This window comes from Gopherus evgoodei, chromosome 8 (genome assembly GCF_007399415.2).
Source record: "Gopherus evgoodei ecotype Sinaloan lineage chromosome 8, rGopEvg1_v1.p, whole genome shotgun sequence".
NCBI lineage: Eukaryota > Metazoa > Chordata > Testudines > Testudinidae > Gopherus > Gopherus evgoodei.
The window spans coordinates 83,924,608-83,948,558 of record NC_044329.1 but is presented as its reverse complement, the minus strand read 5'-3'; the positions used below and the strand labels follow the sequence as shown (position 1 = coordinate 83,948,558).

At 41.0% G+C, this 23,951-nt stretch overlaps 2 protein-coding genes across 7 annotated transcripts in view; one reads left to right on the top strand and one right to left on the bottom strand.

Annotated features, from left to right (window-relative positions):
* Nucleotides 1-48: 48 nt before the first annotated feature.
* GNG5 (G protein subunit gamma 5) lies at nucleotides 49-4,516 on the bottom strand. Its single transcript, XM_030573530.1, has 3 exons — nucleotides 4,331-4,516; nucleotides 1,549-1,705; nucleotides 49-293 (listed from the first exon to the last, which is right to left on the bottom strand). The coding sequence occupies exons 1-2, from the start codon at nucleotides 4,409-4,411 to the stop codon at nucleotides 1,580-1,582; spliced, it is 207 nt and encodes a 68-aa protein (XP_030429390.1). The 5' UTR covers nucleotides 4,412-4,516; the 3' UTR covers nucleotides 49-293; nucleotides 1,549-1,579.
* Nucleotides 4,517-4,694: 178 nt separating this feature from the next.
* The window catches only part of SPATA1 (spermatogenesis associated 1), a 33,885-nt gene continuing 14,628 nt past the window's right edge, over nucleotides 4,695-23,951 (top strand). For 4 of the 6 annotated variants that reach the window (XM_030573524.1, XM_030573522.1, XM_030573519.1 and 1 more), the window contains exons 1-8: nucleotides 4,696-4,776; nucleotides 8,011-8,145; nucleotides 10,469-10,575; nucleotides 14,165-14,282; nucleotides 15,512-15,565; nucleotides 15,659-15,992; nucleotides 19,321-19,572; nucleotides 23,690-23,834. In XM_030573524.1, coding sequence (XP_030429384.1) covers nucleotides 8,110-8,145; nucleotides 10,469-10,575; nucleotides 14,165-14,282; nucleotides 15,512-15,565; nucleotides 15,659-15,992; nucleotides 19,321-19,572; nucleotides 23,690-23,834 — 1,046 coding nt within the window. In that variant the 5' untranslated portion in view covers nucleotides 4,696-4,776; nucleotides 8,011-8,109. Of the gene's footprint in view, nucleotides 4,777-7,885; nucleotides 8,146-10,468; nucleotides 10,576-14,164; nucleotides 14,283-15,511; nucleotides 15,566-15,658; nucleotides 15,993-19,320; nucleotides 19,573-23,689; nucleotides 23,835-23,951 lie in introns of those variants that run through there. The other 2 variants (XM_030573521.1, XM_030573520.1) reach the window with 2 other exon arrangements.

Sequence of the window (23,951 nt, the reverse complement as noted above, 5' to 3'; positions counted from 1 at the left end):
TATCAAAGTCACAGTATCAAAACAGCCCTACAGTAATTCCAAAACAGATTTAAGTCAAAACATTTTTTATTTTTTGCTTGGTATGTAAAACTGATTCCCTTATGAAGTAGAAGTTATTGCAACTAGCACACAGTTCATTTGGAGAGGTAGATGGTAAGAGGTTTGACAACAGTAGCGATTTACACAGTTAACTTGGCACATTGTTAAGGCTAAGCTTTTGTACAGACTTCAAACCAAGGCACTCCTTGAGTCACATTCTCTCCACACAGAGCAGCTGTGAAAAGGTGTTAGATCTGAAAGACCAAAAAAAAAGTGGTTAGAAAAAAGTAATGAAAATCTGTATGTATGCTTGATGAAAGTACTCCCACATATATCTCTTGTTATAGATTACACCATAGACAAGCAGGTATAAATTAGTTTACCTTCACAGGTAGCTCATGGGCCAAAGGGTGGTTTTCATTGCCATCACTCTTAGAAGTTTATATACTGTAAATTCTCCCAGGTAGGATGTTATACAGCAGGGACTAAAGGCAGAATCCAACTTGTACAAGTAAATAGGGGGCTCATTCTCCTGGGAGTGGAATCTATTAAACTGAGTGGTCTGAACTGGTTGCGCCGAGAAAAAAAATTATTCTACAGCAACAATAGTTGCAAACTCTCTCCTCTAAATACCACCTCTGCTTGGAGAAACCCAGGCTATGTAGTAGGTGAGAGGGGGTAGCTACTGCCTTATAGACCAAGGACAATCACTTGCCTCACCACCTCCAAGTGTTCCTAACTTTTCTGGCTCATCCTCAAAACAAAGTAGGGCTGACCCCATAAAGTCTGCTGTTTGGGGAGGTTACAGGAAAACACTCTTTTACAGGTAGAATGCCTAAACTGTTGTCCTAAGGACTTCTACTTGTGGTGTCCGCAGAAAGATATTTCAGTCCCACCTCAAGTTGTGATGGTAGGGGCTGGGACTTGTAATAATTTAAATTTTATTTCCAAGGAAGGGGTAAGGTTTTTTTGAGTGGAGTAGGAAAAGGAGTTGATTACCACTGCATCTTAATTCTTGGGTGTGGGTCTCAGGAAAAGCTTAGTGTAGAGGAGAATCTTACACTGCCAAATCTATGCTCTTCCTCAGTGGTTCTCAAACTGTTGTACTGGTGACCCCTTTTCACATAGCAATCCTCTGAGTGCAGACACCCCCCCCCTTATAAATTAAAAACATTTTTTAAATATATTTGACACCATTATAAATGCTGGAGGTGAAGCAGGGTTTGGGGTGGAGGCTGACAGCTCGTGACCTGCAGTTTGAGAACCCCTGCTCCATGGACAAAAGACTTTAGGGCTGGCAAACAGGATACTGTTCACTAGCACTAAATTTTCTTTGGTGAGGAAATGAGAGCAGTATATTTTAGTGGAAAAGTTTATTGAAAAGTCAGAACTTTTTTTAAATATACTCCATAATGAATGTTGTATACATTTAAAATGAATGACCTGATGGCAGCGTACTTTATCAGAACAGGAACAACTTGTATCATTTTTTATAGTTTAAAAACTTACCACTGAAAAAGACGCAAGATAGTTCACCAAATTACAAAAATGAACAGACTTTCTGGGGTCTGAATGGATTTGTACTTGAAGACACTCCTGTCAGTAGGGGATCATGTTGTGCATTCTGCAGACAGAACTGCTTCAAGTCTGCTGCGGCTTGAGAAACCTAGTCATAAAGTAAATTTTAAATTAGCATTCACAGCAAATACTTTACCTTGTATGTAACCTTTTCTGTCATGTATGGAGGGTGCTATACTCAGTACAGCTAGATTTTATTACACACAAAACACTTGCATTTTAGTTTTTGTTCAGAAAAACTATAGCATTCAGTAATACTCTATTTTAAGGGAGTTGGTCTTGTCTTCAGATACTGGGTGCACAGTTCAGCGCATCATTGAAAATCAGCTCTTGGCTACAATACATACAGGTTCCTCAGGTTGAAGTAGCATTGAACATGCTATGGGTAATTTTTACAAGACATGCAATCATACACCAGTGTCTGCCACCTAATGCAAGCCCCAAGACAGTTTCACTTTATACTTTTTCTAAGGGCTTGTCTTCACTGCAGGGTTAGCTCAAGGTATAACAAGTGTTGACCCTAACCCACCTCCTGTGCACAGACAAGTCTCTAGTTTCAGAAAAGTGGTGCTTTTAACTCCAAGTGTCTGATTTGGCAATGTATAGGTTGACACTTGGGTGTTGCTAAGACTAGTAAAGCAGTGGGGACTCAACTACTCCATGCTGCTAATCCAATCCTATTGTGCTGCTCTAATGTTGTTTTGCAGTGTGATAACTCCTCTCACGTGAATAAGCGTGAACTCGATAATTTAAGCTAACACTGAAGACAAGCCTTAAGAACAACAAGAGATATGTTAATAAACCATTTTGTATAAATACATTGCTAAAGGAATCTATATATGCCCTCAAGAATGTGAAAAATCCACCCACTGTATTAAAATTTTCAGTTCCAAACTAAGCAAAGTGATGATCCTAGAAGTGGTATTTATCTGTGTTATAGTTGAGTGGGGTGACAATGTGGAGGTCACTGTGCAAACTCTTCAGACACAGTCCCTCCCCAAAAGAGTTTAAGCATTTGAATTAATTGGGAGTAGTGGCTGAAAAAGTCAAATTTACTCTGGCCAAACCTTCCGGTATCTGGGCATTTACATTTTATTTTATCTAGACCTTGAGTGACCAGCTGTCCTGATTTTATAGGGACAGTCCCAATATTTAAGGCTTTGTCTTATAAGGCACCTGTTACCCCATCCCGATATTTTGCATGTGCTGTCTTGTCACCCTATCTGGACCAAAGCAAGCAGGGAAAAGCTGCCTGCCACTCAGGTAAAGAATTTTAAATAAGTGGTTTTCAACCAGGGGTATATCAACTATTTGCCTAGTTTTACAACAGGGTACAGAAAAAGCACTAGTGAAATCAGTACAAAGTAAAATTTCATTCAATGACTTTATACTGCTCTCTATGCTATACACAAAAGTACAACATTTACATTCCAATTGATTTATAATTCTATGGTAAAAATGAGAAAATAAGCAAAATTTTCAGTACTTGTATGCTGTGACACTTTTGTATCTGATTTTGTAAGCAACTAGACTAAGTGAGGTGAAACAGGTTTGTAAGGCAAATCAGACTGGTAGTCTGGAAAGGTTGAGATTCACTGTTTTAAATCATCCTTGATGCTGTGTCATGCTTAACTAATACATCTGCAAGACCACCACCAAATGAATTTTAAAGAACCAACCCTCTCCAACTTAGCCTGAAGGTTGCTTTACACATTTATTAAGCTTTCCCCATGAAATAAGAATAGCCCTCATTTTTGAGGAAAAACAAGGCCAACTGTGGCTGCATGCCCTGGCACCCTACCTCAGATAAACTTTATTCTCCCATTCCTCTCCATCAAGAAAACATTCTTGGGATGAACCAACACATGAAGAGCATTTCTTTTTAAACCTTTTTACAAAAGGTTGTAGGTACATGAAAACACAGAAGTAAAATGAAAACATAGCAGGCAATTTCTCCCCAATTACTCATTTTGAAAGGAGCTCTGCAAAGTGTAGCTTGCCAATTTGACACAAGGCCTGTCCTAGCCTGAAAGGCCACAGATGCTGCGCACCTAGCATATCCGAGGGCTCCCGGAACGTCTCCATTTTATATCTGAGCAATGAAAATGGGTGAGAGGCCTGCAACAGCCTAGGCCGGGGTAGGCAATAGGCGGGCCGTGAGCCGAACCCAGATCAGCTGAAACGGGCCCGGACTTTGATTACTTTCTCTGCCGTTTGGCTCTTAACTAAAGCTAATTGACTATCCTAGGCTGCGCGATTCCTTTCCGGAGGGACTCCGCACAGCAGGACACCTGACGTTACGGGTCTCCAGGGGAAGCTGCCCAGCTGGTGCAATCCCGCCCGCTCAGGCAGCTCCGCCCCGCAGGACAGCGCTCCCCGGGATTAGGAAGTGCTCAGCCTGCGGCCGCTGTGAACACAGCGAGTTGCCCGGCACCGCAGCCCTGCGCGTGGGGCGAGTCTGTCCCCACGTACGAGAACCGCCCGTAGCGCCGACCCGCCCGCGGCCCGTCCCTGCGCGGGGGGTCCCGGGTGGGCTCGGGGCAGGGCACGCGCAGACAGCTGGGCAAAGGGGCCAGGGGACACGGGAGCCCTCGAGTAACGGGCGCCGCTAGCCGTCTCAGGGGAGGGGGTAGGCGGGCGGCAGCTCTGCCGCTCAGGCGCGGGGTCTGGGCGCGGCACTAGCGGGTGTCTGGCGCCCCGCGGCCTCTCCCACCTTCACGCGGCTCACGCTGGCCTCCAGGCGCAGCTGCTGCACCACCTTCTTCATCGCCGCCACGCTGGAGGAGCCCGACATGGCGCGCGGGAAGCGGCTGGGCTCGGGCTGCGGAGCCAGGCGCTGCTCGGAACTTCAGCGCGAAGTTTCCGGCGCTTCCCAAACTGCCTCCGGCGCCTGCGCAGCCGCCGCCCCGGGCACAGGGCGGCGCGCCCGGCCCGGCCGCAGGGGGCGCTGTGACCGCGCTCAGCGCCTCGCCGGAGCGGGGCTGCTGTGGGGTCTGGAGCGGCGGAGCCTGTGGGGAATGACACCACCGTCACGACATAGCCCAATAGCGGGCAGACCCCTAGGTCCTTATATCGTGGCCTACCCCTGTCCCTGGCCCACCCGGGCGCCAGGTGTCCCGGGGCCGCCGGATGTGCTCCGGTGGGAAGGCGTCAGTGAAGGTAATCGTGGCTCCTTAGTGATCCGGGTTTGTGTGCGCCAGGGTCTCTGCCCGCCGGGCGGTGTTTGAAAAGGGAACGTTACCCAGGAAGCGCCTCCCTCGGCCGGGGCATGGCAACGCACTCAGCGCAGGGTAAATGCAGTAACTCAAACGAAGAAGAAACAGACAAGATAAAAATGAAACTTGTGGCTCTGTTGCACCTGTTAGCCAACGATCCCAAAGTGCTTCCTAGATCTGCTAATGAAGTGAGCCTCCCACTGTGCTCCCCTTTGGAGTAACAGCCCATTTTACAAATGGGGAAGGAGAAGCTGCAACTTGCCTCACACAAGCCTGTGGCAAACTCGGCCAAAAACCACAATCTCCTTCTCTCACTATCGGGGCCGGCTTTAGGAAGTGCGGGGCCCAATTCGAACAGTTTCGAAGGGGCCCTGACAGGGGTGACTAAAAAAAACCAAACCAAAACAACAACAAAAAACACCTGTAAAAATAACACATGGGGCTTGTATTCACTGGGCGGTGCTCTGAGTCTTCGGCGGCACTTCGGCGGTGGGTCGTTTACTCGCTCCAGGTCTTTGGTGGCACTGAAGGACCCGCCGCCGAAGTGCCGCCAAAGACCCAGAGCAAGTGAAAGGCCCGCCGCCGAAGTGCCGCTGGAGACCCAAAGCGCCGCCAGGTTAGTAAAAATTTAAAAGGCACCTCTAGCCAGGAAAGGGATTCTCACTGGGTGCGGGGCCCTCTTAGGCGCAGGGCCCGATTCGGGGGAATTGGTGGAATTGACCTAAAGCTGGCCCTGCTCACTATATTTGAACCATCAGAACATGGTTACTAAGAGTTCCCCTCTGGCACTAGTGACTTACTCCTGCTTGGTTGGAGTTTATATACTGCTTAAATTGGCTTGTCCTTTCACCCAACACAGGTTAGTTTAATAAAAGATATTACCTCACCCACTCAGACTACCTCAAGGATGGTGAACAGTTAGTTCTACAAGAATACATTAGTATACAGTTTTGTATTAGGGTTTTCATGGATTTTGAGTATTTGATTTATAATTCAATATTTCTGAGAAAAATAAGGTGAACAGTAAAACAAAGTTTCAATCTTTAGCATATAATGCTCCCAATGTATATTGTGAGTTTGGGACTTTGCATTTCTTTAGTGGTTTCCAAGTAATTTCTGGAGAAATTCTCCTAAAAGGGAGACAAAATGGTTAAAGTATCAGAGGGGTAGCCGTGTTAGTCTGGATCTGTAAAAGCAGCAAAGAGTCCCGTGGCTCCTTATAGACTAACAGACGTATTGGAGCATGAGCTTTCGTGGGTGAATACGAAGGAATATGGGGTGGGGTGGTACAGTAAGCGTTGGGTTTTTATTTTTATAGTGATAGAAAATTATATCCATGTAAAACACAAGATTGGAGAATACGTGGTTTTTAGGCCAAGGGCTGGAGGAGACAATTAAATCTGTTGTTTTAAAGGAAACATTAGATATGGTAATCTCAGTTATCAATGAAAAATTTAAACAATGTTTGCTGTCTAAATGGAATAAGAGGAAGAAGAATACTTTGCACTTTTCAGGTCTTTTTACTGAGGATCTTAAAGCACTTTATGAACAATCATTAATCAAGACTTAGCAGCCATGGAAGGCAGATGAGAATTATTATTTTCATTTTAGTGATAGGGATACTGAGGCACAGAGCTGTTAAGTGACTCTCCTAATGTCTCACAAGAGGGGTCTGATCAAAGTGACCTTGTGTTCCTTACTCAGGTAAAGCTACTGAAGTCAGAATCAGAACTCAGTGAAGGGCAGAACTGGAAATAAAAGCCAGATACTCAGTTCTGTCCTTTTAATGATAATCTGTCTGTCTCTGTTTATTAATCATAAGTAGGGCTTCTGAATTTAGGTTTTAACCCATAAACACAAATAAAACACTCTTGATGCAAAACAAATTAAATTGGCGTTTATCCAGTAAACACCAGAAAAAGTTACTTGTGTCTGAGGGCTTGTCTACACGGAGCAGTAATGCAGACTATGGGAGGTGTGATTTGTAATGCACACTAACATATTGCAACATTAATTCATCTCTGTAGACCCTGCTGATTCTCACTAGAGAACATTACAAAGAGATTACTCATTACAGCATATATGACTGTAATGAGTTATATATACACACACACACACAAAGAGAAAGCCATGAAAAACCCTGATTTTTGGACATCTACATAAAATTCAAAAAATGATAAAAATAATCCTCCCAAAATGAAATGAATAAACTAAAAAAAACAGAAGCACTGATCATCAGCCTGTTTATACTAGCATATTTGGTATTTGTCAGCAACCTGCCAAGCAGTGAATGACAAGAGAGGACCTAAAGCAAGTGTTGTGTAAAAGGATGTGTACGTGCCTTTTTGATATTGAACCTTGTACCCAGGCCAAGAAACAACTTTTATTCTGGTTTGACCAGGCATTTGCTTTTATCAGTCTAGATAAGATGTGTCCTGTTACCAATAAGATTTGTCAGCTTCCAACACTGATCCAGAAAGCCTTTATGGGAAACAATGCATTGCTGGTTCAATACCCTGCTAAAATGAGAGTTAAATAGCATGAAAAACCTGGGTATTGGAATCAGTGGAAAAATTATTACAGTTGGAAATGAGCATATCCATAGGTAGGATTAATGATACAGGGACTTGCCCATTCCCACATCCTCTCTTGCTTTATGGATGAAGCCAAGTGTTCTTGGAATACTTTTCTGTTTTGACTCATGCATGTTGAAATGTCACAGGTGTGAATGACTGCATGGTTTCAGACTCTGCCATTCTTGCCCACCTACACAAAATAAATCCAGACACTGAAAGAAATACATCTTGGGTTTGTTAGATGCACTGTGGAACTATATAGAAAACTATATACGGTAATTAAATACTTTTTGATGAAAGAAGAATGGAAAATGTTACTCAGAATACTAATGCAAACCTCAGTTGCCCAACTGCGATTATGCAATTCACTGGGTTACTTAGGTGATATTTAGTTGTATAGAAGGTGTGTTCACATCAAAGAGAGTATTAAGCCTACTAGTCAATACTTAGCTCTTTGCAGTTTGTCTTCAAGTTTTGCTGGAAGCAAAACCTTCAGCCTGAAACCAGGATCTTCTTACAAGCTCTCTGCTGCTTTTTTCTCTAACTTTTATATGAAGTGGAAACAGATTCAAACTGAATGGAGTACCATTTTTGACTTACAGGATTTATCATAACCCTTTCTGTTAAGTAATGCTCAGATACAAAAGAAATTTAAAAATCCGTCCGGAATTCAGTGACACCCAATACAGGCATCAGTGAATATGTCATTCAGTCAAACTAGACCACCAACATCAGAGGTGAGAACTTTTGCTCTGAATATTTTAGAAAATCTGTATAACTGTTCTAAATTGTGAAAATTGCTGCCATGCAACATTTTCTGGCAGATGTGTGAAGAAAATATCTGCTTGTACATGAAAAACCATTCAAAGTCTAGTTTATATTTAATACCCAAAAGTTTATAGGAATGTTCACTAAAGCTTATTTGTGCTGGTTGTTTATATAGACCACATATACACTAGGAAACTTTTCCAGAAATTTCCCACTATTGCTAACACTGGTTTAGCTGCATCAAAGATAGCAGTATTGGGAGTTCAGTTATCAACAGGGCTGCCATGGTCATCACAGTTTTAAACAAAGTTTTAAGCCTAAGCCTCCTCAGTTCAGGTCCAATCGTGGTTTCAGTAGCCACTGGCCCGTGCAGTTGAGTACTTGGACTATTGCTATAATTGTTAGAAACCTGGAAATGTTTTGAAATTTTCCCCTAGTGTTGTCAGGACCTCAGTGTGTATTTGTCATTAATAAGACGAATGTACGTTAATGGTGGGCCCTATACTCCTTTCTGTTGCATGACTCAGAGTGAAGACAAGGAGTAAAACTAGAGCATAAAGGGCCTGATTTTCCATTGCCTTACACTTTGTGTAGCCATTTACACCCATGAAAAGTAGCTGTAAGATGCCAGCATTCTGATCTGGAAAAGTGTATATGAATACGCAAGATGCAAGGCAGTAAAGATAGTGATTAATTTGTGCCAGGGCTGAGCCTGGCACCTCTAGGCTTGGTAGTTCATAGCCCTGACACTTCTGGGCTTGCTGAATCAGTTACTAATGTAAATAAATTCCTTGATTCCCAGCACCTAATTGCTTGAGCCGCAGCACGTCTTTCATTACAAATTAAGCACTGAGCCCTTTCCCTCAACACAAGCACATAGAAGCGTCTTCACACACAGTTTTACACTGAGGCCCTGATCCAAGCCTATTCAAGTGAATAGAAGCCTTTGCATTGACTTCAGTGGCCTTTGCATCAGGCTCTTAGCGCTCTGCAGATCTTGGGAGGTCACTTATCTCACTGAGAACTTCAATTATTTCCAGTCAGTTCCAATCATTGCTAGCGGAGTAACATCCAACAGCAGCACGGCTCCTCCTCTCTCCTGACTTCTAAAGATAAAATAGTTCCAACATTATTTCTGTGAAAAATTTCCACACTGAACATGCTATCAATGGAAATGTGTGCGGCGGTCCAAATCCAGCCCTCATGCTTATCTATGTGGCCCACATTAAATATTCAAATTGTGCTGAACCCAATTTTCTTTCTTCTTTTTTTAAAGTAATTTTCTAGAATTTATGATTGCAGAGAGAGCCTGCTGAACGTGAACCAAGTGTAAATTGATATAATGTCTGCATGAGTCTGCAAACAATGACTGAGAGATGTAAACTCCTCTGCTGGTCTTGAGTCTGCATTAGTATTTTTATTGATATAGAAAACATTTATAATTTTATAAAATGAAAACGAGTGAAGTTTATAAGGTGCAGAAAGGAGATATTGGATCGAAGTTTATAGTTCTACTGAAGCATTCTAATTTGCAAAAGTGAATCTCTACAATCAGGAAAAAATGTGTTACAAAATATCATTGATAATTATTCCATGGCTGACATTTGTCAGCACTTTAGCTATTTTTCTTATTTGTGAGCCAAATCCTATCACTGGAAAATTTCTGAGTTAATACTGCAGGATTTGGTTCATTATTATTATTATATTATTGTGAATCTCCTTTCTGCTGCCAGTCCAAAGCCTGTGCAACTGACTATCTGATAATGATTTTTAACCATGTTTATACAGTACTTTGAAAATCTATCTGACTCTGGAAGTCTAAATGTTGTTATTTAAATAACTGGTTCACTGATACCAGGTAAAAGCCTTGTCTGCATTAAAAACATGTATATGTTTAATCTAATTTGGATCAAATTGTTTGAAATATGACAAGTCCATAAAAGCATTTTGAGGCATATTCATTTATCATCTTTATTATGATAGTGCCTAGGGACCAGTCAAGCTGCCTCATTGTTCTAGACACTGTACACATATAGAATTAGAGACAATACCTTCCCTAAAGAGTTTAGAGTCAAAATTAACAAGACAGTGACAGGCTAGAACAACAGAATATAACATACACCAGAATGAACAATGCAGTGGTTTATGAATATTATGCCATGTGGAATTTTTTTTTGTTATATAAATCCTTTTGGTGGAGTTATATTATACTTCACCCTGTGCCAATATTTATATTACTTAAATGCTTACTGTATATCTATAACGGAGATAATTTTCTCTCACTGCATTTAGTTGGTAGAGCTTCATGTGTTTTATGTCCCAGAAGAAGTGTGGAACTACACATTAAATACAGTTTCTGCAGATCTTACTAGCAAATTCATTTCAGCTGGATTTATAAGGTGAGTAATTGCTAAATAACGGGGGAAAATGCTGCTTTTTCCCCAATCCTGCATACACACATGCACATGCTCAGGGGCGGCACCAGCACGCCAAGCGCGTGCCTGGGGCAGCAAGCCATGGGGGGCGCTCTGCCAGTCACCGCGAGGGTGGCAGACAGGCTGCCTTCGGAGGGTCCGCTGATCCCGCAGCTTTGGTGGACCTCCCGCAGGCTGCCACTGAAGGCAGCCTGCCTGCCATACTTGGGGCTGCAAAATACCTAGAGCCGCCGTGCACATGCTTAACTTTGTGCCCATGAGTAATTCCTTTATACAGTGCTTCAGCTAATCCATGCAGCTGGATAGCTCTATAGGGAACCATTGCAGCACAGCATCAGCTAGAACAGCCCTTGAGGTTCGTGTTCTGTGGTCGCTTCCAGAATCCAGGAGACACAAAGGTGGCACACAGCCATCTTTGCTTTTCTTGGGCTACACCAAACTTAGCTCCACCATAGCCAAGATTCTGGACCACTACAATTCATTTCCAAAAGGGGAATTAGCAAGAGAAAGAGAAGAGAGTGCCTTCCTTTTAAAAAGACATAATGTTGGACGGATGGTTAGACAGCAACATGAATTCCACAAGGGTAGTTCATACAATTGGAATGTTTGCCTGTCCGTATTTATTGTCCTTTGTGTAACTTAGACTCCAATCCTGCAATGAGCTCTGCTTGGAACCCATTGAAATTGAGAAGTTACAGAAGATCAAAATGATCTAAAGGTAATAGGTACCAAGCAGTCTAATACAATGAAATGTTCACTTGCATTGTAAGGATAGCTAGTTGTCCTTGTCACATGAGCCCCAGTAAGAACTCCTTACAAAGCATGGAGGGATGCCAAAGTAAATATGCTCTCACATTCTTTGTGGTGCTTTGAGAAGAAAACTAATCACTGATGGAGATCTTGCAATGTAGAAATCAAGTTTAAAATAGCAAAGTATGGGTATTGCACACAAATTGGGGGTATGAAATTATGTACCTGCTTAGCTTATGGTAAACATATCAAATGTTTATTATTGTATTGTTTTGATGTTGCAGGGAACATTTTATCTGTATTTGCATTATATGCTCTAGCTTTATTTTCAGGAGTTGCTATATGGGCTGCAAAAATTTGCTGTTAGATAAATCTTGACACTCAAAGGTTTAGACAAAGAATGAATATTTTCTTTTTGAGGTAAAATTTTGAGGTAAAAATTAGATTTTTTTTCTACATGAATGAAAGACAAAAATAGTAAATTTGTCTATTTTCAGATAAACTCTTGTGCTGTAATTAAATAACAACATTGGTTTTTAAATTGAAATTTTCTAGCCTACCTGTCTAGCCTTAGAATATACAAGGAAATAAAAAGAAAAGTCAGCTCTGGCTCATGAGATGAGATCTGAAATATTTCATAATATCCTCATGTCACAATACCATCCCAAAAGGTTCCATGCTGTGGGAAACTATCCCTGAAGGATGGACAGCAAGTGAAGACAAAGCATATCAGGAGGCAGCCTACCAAAGAGAGGCCAAATTCCCAAGTAGAACCTTGCATTCTCATGTAGTTGGCTCTGTCCCATTTCTGTTCTACGCTACCTTGGTATCCATGGGCTTTTCTATACTTAAAACGTCACAGCAGCACAGCTGTGCCACTGTGGCATTTCTGTGTAGTCCCTACCTATGCCGATGGGAGGGATTCTCGTGTCAGTCTAGGTAAGCTACCTCCCCAGGACCAGGAGGCAGTAGCTAAGTCAACAGAAGAATTCTTCAATCAATCTACAACTGTCCATAGGGGGACTTAGGTCAGCTTAACAGTGCTGCTCAGGGGTGTTGATTTTTCACACCTGTGACCGAGGTAGTTAAACAACCTAATTTTCTAGTGTAGACCAGGCCTAAGTACCTTCCAGTAGCACATTAAGCACCATAGAATCATAGAAACGTAGGACTGGAAGAAACCTTGATAGGTCATCTAGTCTAGTTCCCTGCACCGAGGCAGGGCTAAGTATTATCTAGATCATGGCTGGCAGGTATTTGTCTAACCAGTTCTTAAAAACCTCCAGTGATGGAGATTCCACAACTACCCTAGGTAATTTGTTCCAGTTCTTAACTACCCTTACAGTTCGGAAGTTTTTCCTAATGTCTAACCTAAATCTCCTTTGCTGCAGTTTAAGCCCATTGCTTCTTGTCCTGTCCTCAGTGAAGAACATTTTATCACCTTCCTCTTTATGACAATCTTTTACATACTTGAGGACTGTTACCATGTCCTCTCTGAATCTTCTTTTCTCCAGATTAAACAAACCCAATGTTTTCAATCTTTCTCTGTAGGCCATGTTTTCTATGCCATTAATCATTTTTGTTGCTCTCCTCTGGTCTTTCTCCAATTTGTCCACTAACATGATAAACATCTGTCGCATATTTTTGTTCTCTCATCTTTCTCTGGGGAAGAATTTTGTGCTGTAGAGTATTTTGTTTAATAACGCACACGCACGTGCACACGCATACCTATATGTTTCTATTAGAGAAGGCAAGATGCACTTTGCATTTAGAGAGCATCTGTGATACTCCTTAGTTCCTAGGGGAACTGATTCCGCAGTTTTAGGCCTGCCACCAAGAAAGCTCCGTCTTTTTCACAGATGCCCTCATTGTAGTTCCCAGTAATTTTGTCTTCTGGTGTCAGACAAACAAAAGTGTTCCCCTTTTTCAAATTGCAGGTCCTGCCCCTTTGCTTTTTGTATGGAGAGATGTGAACACTTCTCAGGTGGTGGTGTGATCGCATTTGATTCACAGTATCATCATATTGTGATGCACCATCATGACTTTGAAACACTAAGCCTGGCTGATCTGGAAATGAAACATTTCAGGCAGGGCCGGTTCCAGGCACCAGCCGACCATGCATGTGCTTGGGGCAGCACCTCGGGGCAGGGCGGCGCTCGGCTTTTTGGGTTTGTTTGAGGGTTTTTTGGTTCGTCGGGGGCAGCACTGGAGGGGGTTTTTTTTGTTTCAGCTGTGCGGCGCTCGGGGGGTAAGGCTTTGGGCAGCGCAGCAGTCGAGGGGGTGGGGGTACGGCATGGCGCTTGGGGGGGCAGGGCTTCGGGCAGCACGGTGCTGAGGGGAGCAGGGGCGCGGCATGGTGCTCAGTGGGGGGGCTTGGTGCGGCTCTCAAAGGTAGGGCGAGGCTTCAGGCAGCATGGCGCTTGGAGGGGGTCGGGGGCTTCAGGCGGCGCTGGGGGGGTGGAGGCTTACATGGTACTTGGGGGCAGGACTTTGGCTGGAGTGGCACTGGGGGGGTGGGAGCTTGCGCGGCACTCGGGGGCATGGATTCGGGCGGAGCGGTGCTGGGGTGGCAGGGGCTTGCGTGGTGCTCAGGGGCGGGGCTTTGGGTGGCATGGTGCTGGGGGGGCAGGGGTTTCGGTAATGTGGCGCTTGCGGCGGGGGTACGGCTGGGCAACGCTCTTCTTTTTTGCTTGGGGCGGCAAAAAAGTTAGATCCGGCCCTGATTTCAGGCACACTCTCACATTGCAAACTAAATAGCCATCATCATTTCTTACAAATGTAATAATGAATAATGGTGTTCTAGGGTGCCTCGTCATGTCACACTGGGAGCACTGAGGGAGCAGCTTGGAGACTTCCTGGGTGAAGATGCTGTTGCAGATAAGTTTATATTTCTGAAACATATAGGGAAAAAGCTAGCAGTGGTAAGTTATTTCTGCATTTTCCCTAGATTTCTTCTTTTGCATTTTTTTGAAACTGGATATTAGGTAACATTTTATACTTTTTCTCCCATTAAACTTTTCTGAAGCAAAACAGAGAAGTTTTTACCCTGCTCTACTGCGATTGTCAGATATTTAATAAAGTATTTTTTCTTTAATAGTTAGAAAATTAAAATATCCTAGCATAGATAACTGGATATTTTTAGCACCAAGCTGTAAATATTGTTTTAATCTTGTGAATTTTAAAGTAGTCCTATGCAGTTGGTATAATCTTCCTGTTTGTTTGGGGTCATGGTAACCTCTTGTATTTTTATCTCTGTGATCAAATATTTGCTGAGTTTTTCTGTTCTGCTGTTTCACAACCGTAACAATGTAAGCTATTCCAAGAGCTGCACCTTTCTTACAAAGTAAAGGGCATTTGAATTAGGAAAACATGTTAATTTTTTTTTTAATAATTTGACTGTAGACAGTGAAATCGATGTTATTGCCTTTGAGTAACTGAGAGCAGAATTTTGTCATATTTACTTTAATTGAATGTATTTCATTGGTTAAAGATGGGGTTAAATAGAAGTTCAGATTTCTTATTCTCCATAAGACACACTGATTTCAAATATACTCTTAAATATGCATTGATCACCTGAGATTTTGTTTATTATAAGGACTAAGTGAAAAAAATCTGAAAAGAATGTAGCCAAAGATATCAAGACAACTAATAAAAAATTCCTTAAGCACAGTAGAAGTCAGCAGGAGAGACAGTGGATTCTTTTTCTACAATAAAATATTTGCTTTGTTTTAAGAATTGAATTGAGAAGACCATGTTACTTAACACACACTTCCTGTTCAGACTGGGCCTAATCCAACTCCTAACTGAAGTCAAAAGGGAGTATTGCCACTGACTTCAGCTGGGAATTGGCTCAGATCCTTAAAGCCCTAAGTGAAAATGTAGGGGGGTGAAGATATTTATAAGAATACACACACACTCCTGTTGGGTTGATTATAGCACACATTTGGAGTCTGACAAAAGTACAAATGAATAGATGTCATGTCAGAAAACAGAGAGTTGTTGTCTATGTTTTTCCCACCCAAAGTGCTAGTGTAATAAATGTAATTTGTCACATGTAATTTACAAAGAAAATAACATACAAATGGAATGGTATGCTGCATTCCTTTTCAGAAGTATTTTGTTGATTTTACTTGCTTTTTTATGTTCCAAGGTGAAGGCAAAGCAAGAAACAGAACTGAAACTCAAGTTATTTGCTCCCCCACATGTATGTATCATATAATTTTCAAGTTATCATTTTATGTGTGCACTTCATGTCACTTATTTCTTCCTTGTTTAATTAACATATGGTATATTTTAGGCACTTCATCCCGAATTATATTTACTCCCTGGAGTGGACCACTTAGAAATTGGTTATTCATCATCAACAACTCCAGATACACAGCACTTTAATGCAGAATCCCATAGGTCTCCCCATGGACCAAGTACTTTAAATCTTCCAAAGAAAGAGCCTGAAAAAAGTCCAACATTTCTAGAAAGTCCACAGAAAAATACTCTCATGCAGAATCAAGAAGATTCTAGTTCTTTAGGATGGAATGAGACAGAAAAAGAAATTATTTCAGTTTTGCACATAAAACCTGAACAAAGCCTGAACAACAGGACTCGGGAAAAACAGATTCCACATAGAAGGAAAGGTAAGATTTAACTAGTATGGGGAAGGGAGAATGAGATACTTTGGTACAGACCTAAACAGGAATTGAAAAAGAAAATGGCCGATTACACTATAAAAACCCAGACAAATCCAAACCTGTTGAAATAATGTTAGAATAAGACTGACTTAAATTATCAAATTCAGATCTGAAGATGAAGCCATTTCCTTCACCTAACTATACTAACTAACGGTCAAATAATTTACTTCTTTGTACTTGGCATTTGGTGATTTTTGTTGTTGTTCAGATTGACTTGTAAAAGAAGGGAAATGGATTTCTGCTCTTTTTTGCCTGATTAGAATGCACAAAATAGGCCTGAAAGCCTACTTTGTATTGATTTGTATTGTATTTAAATTTTTTTTTTAGATTATTTTTTACATTACAATACAGGTTTTTTCTCCTCTGGGAGAGACTGTGGATAGCCAGAGAACTGGTATGGTTATGACATCAGGGAGGTCATGCCATTAAAACTTGATTAATTGAGATTTAAAATTTTGTTGTTTGTTTTGGTGCTAAAGCACACTTAAACCAAAATACTCTACAAAAGGAGGGAAGAAAAGATCTCTTTCAAAGATTTAACACACAGCCCTTTGAGTTAAGGGAGGAGAAACCTCACAATATACATGAGAGACCTCCAACATGTTCTCCATCAAAGCTAGAGAAGATCAGACTTGATGTTTCTTTTGCTGTTTCAGGCCTTTATATTTTATAAGGAAGCTGAAAAAAAAATAAATATCATGCTATCTGAAGTGGTTCACAACCGTGAGTGCCAGTCTCAGGTCAGACTGTCAGAAAACAGGGCAGACATCCCAAACTGGTGGTATATCTATAATTAGGTTTCACCAAGCCAGTAACATATATGCCTGCCTGGATCACTATATTAGGCCTGGTCTACATCGGGGGGGGATCGATCTAAGATATGCAACTTTAGCTATGAGAATAGCATAGCTGAAGTCGACGTATTTTAGATCGAATTCAAATTACTTACCTCGTGTCCTCACAGCACTGGATCGATGGCTGCAGCTTCCCCGTCGACTTTGCTTCCACCTCTCACACTGCTGGAGTTCAGCAGTCAAGAGGAGAGTGATCGGGGATCGATTTATCAGATCTACACTACATGTGATAAATCAATCCCCGATAGATCGATCGCTACCCACCGATCTGGCAGGTAGTGTAGATGTACCCTTAGTCTTACCATGGAGTCACAAACAGTCCCCCTACCTTGCCACCCAGAAATACTGGACTTTATGATATTGGTCACTATACCAAATATCACATCACATTAGGGGTTACTCCCAACCCCAAAGGGCTAGTCACTTACCCAGGTCAAGCTGGTACTTCAGATCTCACCAAAGACAATGGTGAAGCCAATTTCTGTAGTAAACTAATTAAGGCCATGTCTGCACTTACAAGCTCAAAGCAGCACAGGTGTACTGCTACAGCCGTGCTGCTGTAAGATAGTTGTGTAGCCACATTGTGTCGATGAGAGAGAGCTCTCCCGTCAACTTAATAAAACCAACTCAACAAGCAACAGTTGCTATTTCAGCGGGCGAGCATCTCCCGCCAACACAATGCTGGGTGTGAACTCTGGGAGGTTTTTTGGGTGTGGGAGGGGGTTCTGACCTGGAGTAGGGAGTTGGGGTGCAGGGTCTGGGAGGGAGTTAATGTGCGGGAGGGGATTCCAGCTGGGGGCAGGGGGTTCAGGGTGCAGGCTCCAGCCAGTGGCGCTTACCTCAGGCGGCTCCTTGTCGATGGCGTAGCAAGGCTTAAGGCATAGTCCTTGGCTCCTGGCAGCTGCCATGTCTGGCCAGTTCCAAGCCAGTGGGAGCTGCAGAGGTGGCCTTTGGGGCAGGGGTGGCGTGCAGAGCTTCCCTGATCGCACCTGTGCCTAGGGTCTGCAGCGACATGCCGGTCACTTCCAGGAGCTGCGTGGAGCCAGGGCAGGCAGAAAGCCTGCCATAGCCCCACTGCGCTGCCAACTGTACTTTTAACGGCCTGGTCAGCAGTGCTGATCGGAGTCGCCAGGGTCGCTTTTCAGCTGGGCATTATGGTCAAAAACCAGATTCTTGACAACCCTAGATACAGGATCTATCCCTGAATCCATTCTTATAGCATCTTTTCAGGAAAGGCCACCTGGCAGCCATATTCATTTGCAGCATGGGCTCTGCCTTTGTTGATTAAACGCAAATAGAGTCTGTGAATATCCATTGTCAAACAAAATGACCCATGCTCTGAAGTTAGCTGTCTTTTATATTTCCAAGCCTCCAAATTTGTGTGATGGGTAAATGTAATGTAAACCATTGTGACAGCCAGAAACAATCCTTCATTAGTTTTCATCAAGTAAATTCCCATCTTAATACTAACATACACTTTTGATCTAGGGTTAATTAAGTACATGGATATACATAATGTAATGTGATGACATTCAACAGGTTGCAAATAAGTGAAGACAATAACATTAACGTTTTTTTATATCCACACACAAGTTAACTGTCCTATTCCTCCTAGCCTACGTAACATTTATTTGATATTCACACACAAGTGAATTGGCCTATGACTTTGATTTAAGCTGGTCTGTCAGCGTCACAAGCACAATCCCATTTTCTTCTCTGAGAAGGCTCAAATTAGGGAAATGACAATTTGTTGGAAGCAGGAGAGGGATATTTTCACTGGGATGTGCAGGGGTTGAATTGGCAGCCTGAGAAATCCAGCAGGTGTGTAATTTGTGCCACCTATTTTCCATCCCTGGGTTTTCACTGAGAGCCTCTCTTGCATAGGCAGCATGGTTGGTAAAACAGATTGCACAAGGTCTGAAACTGATGTAATATGCAAACTTGGCAAGGTGCGCAACCAATAAGTCTTATGATGTTTTATAGCCTTGGTCCCTGACCTGTTTATCACCAAGATCTGTATGGTCTGCGATTCTGTACTGTGACCATGAACTCCACTGAGAGCACTGAGTTTAGGAAGCGGGGACACTTCTTTCGAGGGGCCTGTTTAACCCTGAAATTCTCTCGTTCTGTCATTGGTGTCATCTAGAGGAAGCTCAAAATCTGTTTGTTTCCTTTTAATTTTGTGTATGTGATCTGGTTATACTTATTCCTTACTGCTTTGCTTTGCTTTGAGACATATTTGGGATGTGTTGCTCTTTTGTGAATATCACTTTTAGTTTGTTTTCATTTCTGAAGGCTTTCAAAAGTCTTCAGCTATTGGACTCTGAAGAAAATAAAACGTATGATTATTAACATTTTAAAGAGCAATTTTAAAATTGTGTATTTCTTTTCCCATGTAAAACTGGTCAATTGTAATGCAGACCAAATTGGATCCAATGGATCTCTCCACGTACCAAGTAGTTTAAATTCCACAAAGTGGGAGTCTGGAAAAAATCCTACATCTTTGGAAAGTGCTCAGAAAAATCATCTAAGCCAGGATCAGAACGAATCTAATACACTTAGGTGGAGTCAGAAAGACAGAGGGACTATTTCAGGTCATCATGTAAAACAGAGCATTGAACAAGCCAAGAACAATGAGACTCAGGAAAATCCGATTCCCCCTGGAAGAAAAGGTATGATTAATTCAATCATCTTCTCCCTAAGGCTGCTTTTTAGAAAGGGGGCATATAAAGCTAAACAAGAATTTAAAAAATCTCTAATTTCACTATAAAAACTGTTCAAACAATGGTATAAGAATGATTTGGAATCACAGAAGTAAAGGAATCCAGTTCTTTCCTTCACCTCACCCTGTTGTGCCAAAGGCACAGTAAAATGCTCTAACTGCATCCACTGTTTTGTGACCCTTGCAATATATAGGACCAGTTATGTAGGTTAATTGAATTTCACCATAAACTCTAAATTTTATTGTGGAGAAATAGTTTAAACGTGTGAAGCCAGTGTTCTGTTATAAAAAACACTTTGACTTCCGCTTTCCTATTTTCTGCAAAATCTACCTGAAATTTTGCAACCATTGTTTTATGCTGGGGTAGAATTTTTCTGGAAAGTTTGAAGCAAAATGAAAAAGGCCTTTGGGAAATAAGGTTGAAAAAAGAAGTGAGTTTATTTCTTGAACGTTTTCTTGAATTTGTTTAGCTCATCATAATTCCAAAATGATTTGGTTTCGAAACTCTGAATTTGCTTTAATCTATTAGTGTTTGAGATAAAGAGATTGGGAGGCAAGCTTCCATGTTTTTCAGAATTTCTAGGTTAATTTCAAGGCTGGGTTTTTTTGACTGAACCAAAATGTTCCCTTAAGTAATTAATAGATGTTTACAGTCTTAATTTAAGTTTAAGAAAGTTTTCTTTCCCATCTGGAATTTATCATTTAACCAGATATACTAGAACATTCAGATGGTAAATGTAAACTTTTATTAAAATCCATAACTAGAATCCTGATTTCACTGAAGTCAACAGCAAATCTCCTATTCTCTTCAGTGAGGCCAGGATTTCATCCATAATTTTTACACCATATGCCTCCTACTGTAATGGTCTATCCTTATTAATCTATGGCATGAAATATGGGTTTATGTCAATACACAAGGTCCAACTGTCCCATTTTTCCTTCACATATATGTATTTTCTGTTCCCCATTTGACTGATATGATTTCTTCAACATTTTCAAACACAAGTTCCTAAAATTAGGCCTTTAAATCCATTGCGCCTGCAACACCCAAGGAGTTCAGTGTAGATGTTCAGCATCCCTGAAAATCAAAATAATTTATTCAGATGCCTTATAGATTTAGAAGCCTAATTTTAGACACCTGACTTTCAAAATTTTGACTTACAAATATATTTTTGTGGGTACACTAATATCTTAGTTTCCACAGTGCACAAATGTTTCCTCATGTACCTTGCCAAATACATAGTGAGATTTTATTAGTATTTTCTGGCATAGTTATTTTCTGGCAATGTCATTTACAGAAAAGGTCTAAAGATCTAAAAGCTAGGGGTGTTAATGGGTTCTGGATCAGGCACAAATTACACAGTCAAAACTCCCAGTGACCTCAGTAGAAGTTTTGCCTAAGAACTGAAAGATGGGACCCAAAATTTTTAACCTCTGATATCAAGGCACAATTAATCTATAGACAGCTACTTTATTGAGCTATTTTACACTTTAAAATGAAAGCCTTTTAAGATTGTCCTAGAAAAACTATCAGAGATCTGCAGCTAAGATTTATACTGGCTGAGCCTTTCTTCATCCCTGTCTACTGATACAGGGAAATACTTAAACATGCTCAGTGGATTTTTGCATGAAAAGACTTTATTTCCGTATGATAATTAGGAACACTACATTATTAAAATCCTTTATCAAAATCTGAACTAGACTATAACAGGGAAAGTAATTTCATTCACTTCAGTTTTCATTGTTAACCATATCTACTGCAATTTACATTTAGCCATGCTCTTAACACTCAGAAAAGGAAAATATTTCTACTGTACTCCAAAGTAGAATTTTAATTTGCTTTTACAGTATTAAAGAGTTTGACTCCTAAAACTGAGAACTGAACTTTTTCCCTGAATAGACTATAATGGAAATAGTACAAAGGTGTGGGTGGGATTAAAGCAAAAATAAAGATAACAATTATATGCCAGAATTGAAAATGGTTTTTTGAACAAGATCTGTCAGCTACACATTTTCATCTAACACTGAATGATTGCTGAGTACTGGAAGCCAATATTTATAATAGTCTCCTAAGAATGGTCTACTACCTTACTCTACTACCCGATTAAAAGGAAATAATTGATTAAATGGGTATAGTTGGACTGTAAGTGACAACTGATGTAACGTTAGTAGCTTGCTGTCATGGTCTAATTCCCCACTCTGAACCTTAGCGTCCAAAAGATGGGGTACCAGCATGAATTCCTCTAAGATCAATTACCAGCTTAGAACCTGTAGCGCTGCCACCAACCATGAATTTCAGTGCCTGGTACACTCTGGTCCCCCCCAAACCTTGCCCGAGGACCCCCAAGACCCAGACCCTCTGGATCTTAACACAAGGAAAGTAAACCCTTTCCTTCACCGTTGCCTCTCCCAGCCTTCCCCTCCCTGGGTTACCCTGGAAGATCACTGTGATTCAAACTCCTTGAATCTTGAAACAGAGAGGAAAATGCACCTTCCCCCCTCCTTCTCTCTTCCCCTCCCAGATTCTCCCTGAGAGAGACAGTAATCCTAACACAGAGAGAATTTAGCCTCTCTCTCCCCCTTCCCTCCTTTCTCCCCACCAATTCCCTGGTGAATCCAGACCCAGTTCCCTGGGGTCTCACCAGAATAAAAAAACAATTAGGTTCTTAAACAAGACAAGCTTTTAATTAAAAGAAAGAAAAAACAGTAAAAATTATCTTTGTAAATTAAAAAAAAATGGAATAGGTACAGGGTCTTTCAGCTATAGACACTGGGAACACCCTCCCAGCCTAAGTATACAAGTACAAATTAAACTCTTTTCAGCAAAATACCAATTTGAACTCCTTTCAGCCAAATACACATTTGAACTCCTTCCAACCAAATACACATTTGCAAATAAAGAAAACAACCATAAGCCTAACTCGCTTTATCTACCTAGTACTCACTAGTCTGAACTTATAAGAGCCTGTATAGGAGAGATTGGAGAGAAGCCTGGTTGCACATCTGGTCCCTCTGAGCCCCCAGTGTGAACAGCACAGCACAAAAACTTCCCTCCCTCAAGATTTGAAAGTATCCTGTCTTCTGATTGGTCCTCTGGTCAGGTGACAGCCAGGCTTACTGAACTTGTTAATCCTTTACAGTCAAAGAGATATAAAGTACCTCTGTGCTATTAACTTTTCTTCTCTGTTTATGACACTTGCCTATCACCATCTTCTTGTCTTTCATTTCTGAAGAAGATATAATAAAGAAAGTACTAATTAATTCTTTGTTCAGCATCCATTCTGATGAAATTACAGTTTTAAATCACATCATTAATACAATATTCAAAATCTTAATAAAAAGAGTTTTACAATCAAATATAAAAACCTTACATTGTCCTATCTTAGCATTAGCTGATAAAACTTCCACTGAGAAACTACTGGATGCAATAATATTCCAAGTTTTCAAGTGCACTGGCACTACTAAATGTTAATTTAGGCAAGCCCCTGGATGTCCAGCAATTTGGATTAGCACCCAGTGGTTTGGATACTTATCAAAGTTTTAGCCAAACTTCTGTTTTATAATGGAAAAAAATGATGGTTCAGAGAATCCCATCCCTCTTTTAATGTTGCACATTTTCACGTTTTCAAAAACTCTAAAATTCTTTAATTATACAAAGATATAAGATTGTATTTTGTTTGAAAGGAATGCATCCTCTGAATCAATATTGTCATTTTGAACATTGGATCTTAATGTAATTCCCACTCATTTTAATAACATTGAAAATATATAGATTTGATTTAGACAAAATCAGAATCTGTCTTTGAAATCAGACACAGGAAATATAAATTACTGGATTATCTTTTTTCAAATGAAAAATCAAGAAATGTTCAAAATCATATTTGTATGCAGTGTAGTTGACAGTTTCATTTTATTTTCCCTAAAGCAAAACAGTGAGCTTTCCAGTTTTTCTTAATGATGCTAAGAAGGCCTATTTTTAACTTGGTTCTTTTGGTGGGCCATTAGTAAAGTCCAAAGGGACCTTTGAATATTGTATATGTTGCTTAATATTCTGTACTTTGCTGTAGAAGAAATCCCTATAGTGATGGGTGCAAATGTGGAAAATAGAGGCAATCTAAAAGCTATCAGGATGGGAAGAAACACTACAGGAGATTCTGGAATTCCAGAATCTCTGGAAGATGGAGACAAGGAATATTTGCACAATAAGAAAAGGTAATTATAGTGACGAGTTGTACTGACAACATATTTCATTAATGGAAACTTCTTTAAGTATTTCTATTAAATGAAACTAAGGAGAAAATATACACTTTAATTAAATTTAAGACAAAT

Excerpts from the sequence above, each read along its gene's own strand:
- GNG5 (XM_030573530.1), bottom strand. The coding sequence starts at position 4,411 with ATGTCGGGCTCCTCCAGCGTGGCGGCGATGAAGAAGGTGGTGCAGCAG. Across the intron at positions 1,706-4,330 it reads CCAGCGTGAGCCGCGTGAAG|GTTTCTCAAGCCGCAGCAGA; the intron begins GTGGGAGAGGCC and ends CTTTATGACTAG.